At 38.4% G+C, this 10,063-nt stretch overlaps 1 protein-coding gene across 1 annotated transcript in view; it reads right to left on the bottom strand.

Moving 5' to 3' along the window:
- LOC106871478 (Fanconi anemia group J protein homolog) overlaps window positions 1-10,063 on the bottom strand; it is a 52,155-nt gene that overhangs the window by 28,181 nt on the left and 13,911 nt on the right. The window contains exons 10-14 of the mRNA XM_014917954.2: window positions 9,210-9,332; window positions 6,728-6,829; window positions 4,429-4,564; window positions 2,311-2,357; window positions 1,401-1,550 (exon numbers count right to left, since the gene is read on the bottom strand). Of these exons, the coding sequence (XP_014773440.1) occupies window positions 1,401-1,550; window positions 2,311-2,357; window positions 4,429-4,564; window positions 6,728-6,829; window positions 9,210-9,332 (558 nt within the window). The remainder of the gene's footprint in view (window positions 1-1,400; window positions 1,551-2,310; window positions 2,358-4,428; window positions 4,565-6,727; window positions 6,830-9,209; window positions 9,333-10,063) is intronic.

Raw genomic sequence — 10,063 nt, 5'->3', positions numbered from 1 at the left:
CTAACAACAACAATAGTAAAAATAATGATCCTTTCTATTATAGGCACAAGGCCTGAAATTTGGAGAAGGGGGATAGTCGATTACATTGACCCCAGTACGCAACTGGTACTTAATTTATCAACCCCCAAAAGGATGAAAGGCAAAGTCGACCTCGATGGAATTTGAACTCAGAACGTAAAGACAGACGAAATACTGCTAAGCATTTTGCCCAGCATGCTAACGATTCTACCACCTCACTGCCTCAATAATAATAATAATAATAATAATAATAATAATAATAATAATAATAATTTCTACTAAAGGTACAAGGCCTGAAATTTTGGACGAGGGGACTAGTTGATTACATCGACCCCAGTGTTTCACTTGTACTTAATTTATCGACCCCGAAAGGATGAAAGGCAAAGTCAACCTTGGCAGATTTTGAACTCAGAACATAACAACAGACGAAATGCCACTAAGCATTTTGCCCAGTGTGCTAACAATTCTGCCAGCTCACTTTCTTTATTAGTCACAGGGGCATAAATGAGGGGGACATCACAAAGACAGAAAAAAATTTGTGTGGGGATTTACATAGAAAATGGGAGAAAGAAATGGAAAAGATAGTGAAATACGATAAATGTACACATAGTATACAAATTATGGGATAACATGAATGATACAGTCCTCCTGATACAGAAGAAACTACAAATAGGGCCAATCAGAGAACCCTACAGTTCCAGGATTACCCTGACCACTAAAGATACGAGCCCTCTCTCCATTGCATACTTTGAGTAGGGCCATTCACTCCAACCATTTCTGCCACAACCTTATAATGATAATAATAATGATAATCCATTCCACTAAAGGCACAAGGCCTAAAATTTTGGGGGTAGGGACAAGTTGAGCACATTGACCCCAATGTGCAACTGGTACTTAATTTATTGACTCTGAAAGGATGAAAGGCAAAGCTGAGCTTGGTGGAATTTGAACTCAGAAAGTAAAAGACGGACAAAATGCTGCTAAGCATTTCACCCGGCATGCTAACGATTCTGCTAGCTCACCACCTAATAATAATAATCATGTTTCTAATATAAGCACAAAGCCTGAAATTAGGGGAATGATGAATTAATACCATTGGCCCTCATATTTGACTGATACTTTATTTTATTGATCCCCAAAAGGATGAAAGACAAAGTGGGATTTGAACTTAGAATGTAAAATGCCAGAATAAATACAAGGCAATTTGTTCAACATTCTAAAGAGTCTGCCAATCCACCATCATTACAATGTTGTTGGGAAGCAAACTTCTTACCACAAAGCTATGCCTATATATGTTTATATGTTTTTAAAGTTATATATGGACAGAAATCCATGAGGTCCATAAAAGAGAATGTTTAATTATAACTACCGTTATTACTTACTGATAAGTTGTTTATATCTTTTGGTCCAATCTTCATATGAACCAGCTCAGCCACAGCCTCAAAGCCTGACCAAATTTTACTGGCTTGGTTGAAATCTGTCTGTTGGAGATCAGTTGAACGTTTGTGGACGAAGGAATGTAAACTGTACACCTGCAAAGTTTGAGAAAGAGAGAGAGAGGATGTGAGCGTGAATGAGTGATTGAGTGAATGAAAAGGGAGAGACAGAGAAGTCAGATGTGAATGAGTGTGTTGTGTGAGAAAGACAGAGAAGTAATGGAAGAGTATCTCAGAGCATGTGTATGAGACAGGGACTTTCCCCATCCCTCAAAATTTCAGGCCTTGTGCCTTTAGTAGAAAGGATTATTATTATTATTACTATTAATAATAATCCTTTCTACAAGGCCTGAAGTTTTGGGAGAGGGTACTAGTCATTTACATCGACCCCAGTGCTCAACTGGTACTTATTTTATCAACCCCGAAAGGACGAAAGGCAAAGTTGACACCAGCGGAATTTGAACTCAGAACGTAAAGACAGATGAAATGCCACTAAGCAACATGCTAATGATTCTGCCAGCTTACCACCTTAATAATAATCCTTTCTACTCAAGTCACAATGTAAAGTGTGGGTAAAATATATCCCTGTAGTTATAGGTGCATTAGGAACTATTCCTGAAGATTTGAACAGATGGATAGAGGAAATAGGCATAAAACCTAGTTTAGTACAGCTCCAGGAAACAGTGTTATTAGGAACAGCTAGGATAATTAGGAGGGTTCTTGACACTCAAAGTTACTTGTTGTAACCAGATGTTAGTAATTTTTGTTTTCCAACAGTTTAATGTGTTGCGCATATATGAAATGATAATAGTAATAAAAATATTGTTGTGATGATGATGATAAAAATTAAACTCACCAAATCTAACAAATACTGGAAACTGTTTGAATTTACTTTGTTCTGAACTGATCAGGTCACATCAGGAAAAGAATAAAAAGAAATAAAAACATAAACATTATTAATATTGCTTTTTGACTTTTGTTTTGAATTTAGAAAAAATTTATATAATTTCATTCCTCAAAATTAGTTACAAGATAATGATGTTTCTGTTGTTTAGTTGCAAATTGGCTGTCATCCAACTAGTCCAAGATTATAAACAGTCAAGAAATATCTCTTTTTCCAGGATACTAGACTTTTAAGTGTGTTTACAATATCAGTAGATTTGTATTTAAACCCATCACCTAGTCTATCACCTCACCAACATCTTATGACTTTGGTACCTTTAACGGAGTTCACTCTGTTGCAAGCATTTGGTCAGGTTTCAATTGGAGGATAGCCTCCTCCCTCCATTCTTGGAGGCCCTTATATTGGGTCATGGGCACTACCTTCCCATTTGATTAAGAGATATGGAAAAAAATAAACCTACTCATAACTTACGAATTTGCACATAATAAGAACAGGTGAATTCTAACTTTTCAAGGTAGAGCTCTTCTTTGAAGATTTAATACCTGTTTTTTGTTTATGCAGACTTTTGTACATTTTCTCCCTGTTTATCAATTACTGGTTTCAAACTTTGGCACAGTGATTTCAGCGGAATGGGTCAGTCGATTACATCGATCCCAGTGCTCAACTGGTACTTATGTTACTGACCCCAAAAGGATGAAAGGCAAAGTCGACCTCAGTGAAATTTGAACTCAGGACATAATGATGGATGAAATGCCACTAAGTATTTTGCCCGATATGCTAACGAATCTGCAAGCTCACTGCCTTCTCTGTTCATTAATTATCAGTTAGCTCAATTGCTGCCTACAAAAGTGACTTAGTGAAATAACTTCTACATAGATTTGTCCAACCCATGCTAGCATGGAAAGTGGACATTAAACGACGATGATAAAAGATTCTTGACCTGCTCAATGTAACAGCTGATTCTCACACAGCAAACATTGTTGTTGTTGTTGTTGGCACTCCGTCGCTTACGACGTCGAGGGTTCCAGTTGATCCAATCAATGGAACATCCTACTCGTGAAATTAACGTGCAAGTGGCTGAGCACACCACAGGCACGTGTACCCTTAACGTAGTTCTCGGGGAGATTCAGCGTGACACAGTGTGACAAGGCTGACCCTTTGAATTACAGGCACAACAGAAACAGGAAGTAAGAGTGAGAGAAAGTTGTGGTGGAAGAGTACAGCAGGGTTCGCCACCATCCCCTGCCAGAGCCTCGTGGAGCTTTAAGTGCTTTCGCTCAATAAACACTCACAACGGCCGGTCTGGGAATCGAAACCGCGATCCTATGACCGCAAGTCCGCTGCCCTAACCACCAGGCCATTGTGCCTCCACACAGCAAACACTATTGCTATCACAAAGCATGTGAGCACACAATGGAATTTTTGTATGGTCATTTAACTGTCATGAGTATGGCATGAGTAAGACTTTGCGTCGCATCTGGAGAGGCCCTGGTTCAGAGTTCCAGAGTCGGGGGCATGTGGAACCACCTCTTGGCTGCTATTGCTCTCAGGTCTACAACAGCCAAATCTTCTCAAATTACAACCTACCACCATAAAATGAGGAATGACAAGCTGGATAAAGTAGTCCAAAGAACTCCCATTGAACATGATGGTCATAGCTAGAATGCCTTTGATCAGCACTGGCCTAGGGCTAAGCAAAAAAAAACAAAAAAAAAACAGTAGCAACAATTGCATTTCTGTTAAAGATGATGATGATGATGATGATGATAATGATAATGGTGATGATGGTGTTGAGTGTAGTGGTGATGATATTGCCATTGGTTGTAGATGTGGTGGTAACAACGATGATTTTCATACTGATTACAAGTGTTAGTGATGATGATGATGATGATGATAAAATGTATTCTGTGAGGGAATGGTGTTACAAGAACATAATCAAACACTGAAAGGAATAAAAGAATTACAAAGGACATGACTTATTGCTTACTAAAAATTTAAAAAAAAAAAAAAAGAGGGAGGCACATGATAATTAAGAGGGCAATATACAAGTTGGCTTGTTAAATTACGTACCTAAGCCATTTAACTCTTTAATTAGTTTTGTTAACCAGGATGAGGTTACTGTGTAGCTGATTGCTTCACGACAAGAGTCTTCAATGTTGTGACCTTCATCAAGTATCACAATGTTGCCTTTCAATTTAATTTCCATCTGTAGATAAACAAAAAGATATACTATATACTATACAAAAACAAATAGTATTTGAGCTAATACTATGTAGATAGAACATATATATATATTACTCTGTACAATGCTTGTGTGTGAACAGCTGCATTCCATGGCAGCGAAATGTGGGCTGTGAGTGCAGAGGACATGCGATGGCTTGAAAGAAATGAAGCTAGTATACTTTGCTGGAGTGCATGTACGATAGAGCATAAATGTCTTGAGAAAAACAGGATATAAGAGGCATCAGATGTTGTGTACAAGAAAGATGAATGTGCTGGTATAGTCATGTGATGTGTATGGATGAGAACAACTGTGTAAAGAAGTACTGAGCTCTAACTATAGAAGAAGCGGTAGACCCAGGAAGCCATGGACGAGGTGGTGAAGCATGATCTTCCAATGTTGGGCCTAACAGAGGTGATGACAGGTGACCGAGACCTTTGCCGATATGCTGTGCTTAAGAAGACTCATCAAGCCAAGTAAAACAATAGTCATGACCATTATCAGTGTCATCTAAATGGCACCCGCGAAATTGTAATCGTGACTGTTGCTGGTAGCATGATCTTCAGATGTTGGGCTTCACAGAAGCGATGACAAGTGATCAAGACTTTTCATGATATGCTATGCTTGAGAACACTCATTCATGAATCAAGTGAAATCATAGTTGTGGTTGTTACCAGTGTCATGTAAATGGCACCTGTGGAATCGTAGTTGTGACAGTTGCTGGTGTCATGTAAATGGCACCTGTGCCAGTGACAAGTAAAAAGTACCCATTACACTCTTAGAGTGCTTGGCGTTAGAAAGGGCATCCAACTATAGAAACCATGCCAAATCAGACTGGAACCTGGTGTAGCCCTCCGGCTTACCAATTCCAGTCAAACTGTTTAACCCATAATAGCATGGAAAGCAGATGTTAAATGATGAGGATTTCTAGCAATGTAGGTGCTAACCTGTACAGTCAGTCACAATTAGTGAATTGAATTTTTCCTTTTTGGTTTTATATTGCATATAGCTGCCTTTCTTATTATATCATCATCATCATCATCGTTTAACGTCCGCTTTCCATGCTAGCATGGGTTGGATGATTTGACTGAGGACTGGTGAAATCAGATGGCTACACCAGGCTCCAATCTGATTTGGCAGAGTTTCTACAGTTGGATACCATTCCTAACGCCAACCACTCCGAGAGTGTAGTGGGTGCTTTTACGTACCACCGGCATGAAGGCCAGTCAGACGATACTGGCAACAGCCACGCTCAAAATGGTGTATTTTACGTGCCACCTGCACAGGAGCCAGTCCTGCGGCACTGGCAACGATCTCGCTGGAATGTCTTTTCACGTGCCACCAGCACATATATATATATATATATATATATATATTTGTTTTTATCAATGGAACCTGAAGTAGATAAAACTAAAAATAATAGTGTATAAATATTGGTTTCAATTTTTGGCACAAGGTCAGCAATTTTGGGAGATTGTGGGTAAGTCGATTACGTTGACAACCAGTAATCAACAGGTACTTATTTTATCAACCCCAAAAGGATGAAAGATAAATTCGACCTCAGTAGGTGAAAACAGATGAAAAGCTGCTAAGCATTTCACCCGGCATGCTAACAATTCTGCCAGCTCACCACCTTACAGTGTATAAATACTGAAGTAAAAAACCCTTAAGATAGAAAAAGTTGAAGTTGAAACATCTACCGTGTTTACAGAAGTGGATTCAAGTCCCATGGGTAGCCTTCAACTCTTTTTCTTTATCCAAAGGGAATTTTTGCCCCAATGTTTACACGCTACTAGTTATGGTATTATCTACATTAATTATATACATAGTTAATGAAAATTAAATTGAATTAATTTAAAGCAATGCTCATCTTGAATCATCGGAAATCCTTGGCAAGCCATAAATCACTGCTGATCATGAACTCTTAACCATTCAGCAATGCTGGCACACATTTATTTTATTGCCGCTGCCTCCGCCACCACAAGAAGAATGACAGGTAAAGCCAACAATATGGGAACTGAACTTAGAATAGATAGAGATGTAACTAGATAAACACTGCCACAACACATTTCATCTGTCACTCTGCTGACTCTATCGTCTGCTGCCATTTTGATGGGAAATTAAAATGATAGTATTCTTTCAACTTACTATTTTGCGTATTGTTGGGTCCAGTAAATAGTTGTATGGGCAAAATATGATATCTGAGTCCTTCATAAGAGACCGAGTGAGAAAATAGGGACAAGCCTGCATCTATAATGGTAGGAAATATTTAAAAAAAGGGTCATTATTAAAAATAAGAGAAAATACAAAAACATGAAATAAAAAATAATAAAAAGCTAGGATGAAGATATGCTGTGAATGTCTATAACAGTTGAGATAGTTGGGGCAGCGCTGAAAAAGTAAGAAACCTCTATATGGTCACTCAACCTACTAGAAATAGCAATCAAATTCCCCTAAAATCACTTTCTTCCATCTTAAAAAAGGAAGTTTTAATAGAAAAGACAGGATGCTTGTGGCTGGAATGCCTTTAAATATCAGTTTGCTTGAGCAGAGCTGACCAAGAGATTAGTGTGTGAGCTTGCACTGCATGTGTGCATGTTCATGTGTGTGTGTGTGTGCTTCTTTCTTGGTTATGTTTTTTTAATTTCTCACAAATGGAGAAGAGCTGGTTTCTAGCTGACAAAAAAAAGACATTGTCATTGGAGTCTTGATAATATTAACCAAAATAGTTGTGCATATACATATGTATACATGTTTGCACATGTATATGAGTGTTCATGTACACATGGGTGCAGGTATAAATGGCATTGCATATGTAGGTGGTATTACATGCTAAACTACATGAATGTTTTACTTTTCTGACAGCATCTTTCACAGCTCATAGCTGTAATCTTCCGATTAAGCATGTTCTCTCATGTTTTGTGACTTCCAATTCTTAAGATTGCTATTGAGGCAGTTGGTCATGCAACCAAGAACTCTAATAATTATTGGTTGAAAGCTAAATTTATAATCTGGATGGAGTAACTACAAACTTATCATTGGTATGACATAGGTGTTCTCTTTTTCACTAACATTTAACATTATGTTAACATCAGCAGGGTAACTCATTTCAAATACTATACAGAGCTTCTTCCCACGTGTGTGTATGTGTGTGCATGCATGCATTTTTAGTCTAAATAACAGTACAACTTATGTCGTATGGTTGTAACCTCAAACAATAATTAAAACAGAGAAAGAGAACATTCTAAATAAAGCGATACTATCTAATCATCTTAATTGCTACTACCAGTATTATATCTAATACCAGTGAGGGAGCCTCTATGTAGTCACTCAACATGCTAGAAATAGCAACCAAATCTCCCTGCTGTCTCAATAAAAGAAGGGCATATTATATAGTGTTGTCCTAGATATACTATATCCAAATAAAAGACTGAACAGTCACAGTTGGAATATCTTTGGTGAAAAGTCTGCTGGATCAGGGCTAACATGAGGCTCAAGAGTAACACCACTATGAACCATGGAGCCTCAGCAGATTATCTCAACCTTCTAGAAATAACAGCCAAATCTCCCTCAAATTACACCTTACCACTTTAAAAAGAAATAACACACTGGATAGTGTAGTTTGAATGGCAAGAATGCCTTTTACTTTGGGCTAGCTGGATTAAGGCTGACATGGGGTTAAAAATTAACATTAAAAAGAAAGAGCTATGGCTTGAACCTGCAGGAAAAAAGCCCCAGTAAACTCTGTAAAGTGTCTAGCATCAAGAAGGACATCCAGCTGTAGAAAACATGCCAATGTAGACACTGGCATAGGTGCAGGCATTGCATCTATGGTTCTGGGTTCAGTCCTGCTGAATGGCACCCAGACAAATATCATCTACTATAGCCCTGGGTTGACCAAAGCCTTCTGAGTAGATTTGGTAGAAACTGAAAGAACACCATCATATACGTGTGTGTGTGTGTGTCTTTGTTCCCACCACCACCACCACTTGACAATTGGTGTTGGTTTGTTTACATCCCTGTAACTTAGTGGTTCAGCAAAAAAAAAAAGCAACAGAATAAGTACCAAACTTAAAAAAAAAAGTATTGGGGTTGATTTGTTTAATGAAATCCATCAAGGTAATGCCCCAGCATGACCACAGTCTAATGACTGAAACAAGTAGAGGGTAAAGGGTAAAGACTCCCTTCAGTCATGAATGACCTAGGGATTGCACCTAGAAAGTTACCCTTCAAGGCACAAGTCTGGGCAAGGAAGACTAGCAGTCACCCATGTATACCAGCCACCCTTCTCCACATCACCGATGTTATCCAAGTGATAGGTAAAGGCTGATACAGTTTGGCACTAGTGACGTTGCAACTCATTTCTACAGCTGAGTGAACTGGAGCAAGGTGAAATAAAGTGTCTTGCTCAAGAACACAACACACAGCCCAGTCTGGGAAGCCACGTACCTTCACGAAAAAAATGAAAGATATATGATAAAAGACTGGAGCAAGACACAATCCTCTGACTTGTTAGCTTCTGTTGGGCCATCCACCCCATGCTGATATGGAAGCCAGATATTCAATGATGAGAATGATAACACTGACGATGATGTATAAAAAGTAGAATATGAAATATAAGTTTGCTTGCCCTTTTACTCTGACATATTTTCACCAGGTCTTCAATGTCCCAAGCAGTTTCCAGACCAAACTTTCTTATATCATTTTGAGTAGAGAATCTCATAGCACCGTTAATGTAATTACATTTCTGGAGCTGGATAAGGGAAAGAAAGAAAATAAAGATAAAAACAATAAAGAAGTTTATCAGATGATACAATGGGTTAGCATTAAACAAAATAAGCATAACTGGCAACATCACTTCAAAATGGTGATGCTCCTTTATAACCATCATGTGATGTGAAGACAAGGGTACAAACACTCACACAAAAATACATATATATACATATGTACACACAGACATACATATATTTATACATGCATGCACATACATACAGAGGTAATATTTATCCCCACTTAAATGTGGATGTTCTATCAGAACAAACTATACTGCGATAGTCACCATGGCAGAGATGGGCTTCTTTCAGTTTCCATCTATCAAATCCACTCACATAGTTTTGGCAGGCTAAGCATTTTTGTCTGAAGTACTAATGATTCTGTCAGCTCACTGCCTGAATAATAATAATGATAAAAATAATTCTCTCTACTACAGACACAAAGCCTGAAATTTTGTTGGGAGGGACTTGTCAATTACACTGACCAACCCTAGAGCTCAACTAATATCTATCTAATCAGAAGGCGGCGAACTGGCAGAAACGTTAGCACACCGGGCGAAATGCTTAGCGGTATTTCATCTGCCATTACATTCTGAGTTCAAATTCCGCCAAGGTCGACTTTGCCTTTCATCCTTTCAGGGTTGATTAAATAAGTACCAGTTATGCACTGGGGTCAATCATCATCATCATCGTTTAACGTCCGCTTTCCATG

The sequence above is a fragment of the Octopus bimaculoides genome, chromosome 6 (assembly GCF_001194135.2).
Source record: "Octopus bimaculoides isolate UCB-OBI-ISO-001 chromosome 6, ASM119413v2, whole genome shotgun sequence".
NCBI lineage: Eukaryota > Metazoa > Mollusca > Cephalopoda > Octopoda > Octopodidae > Octopus > Octopus bimaculoides.
This window is presented reverse-complemented; position numbering and strand designations above follow the sequence as displayed.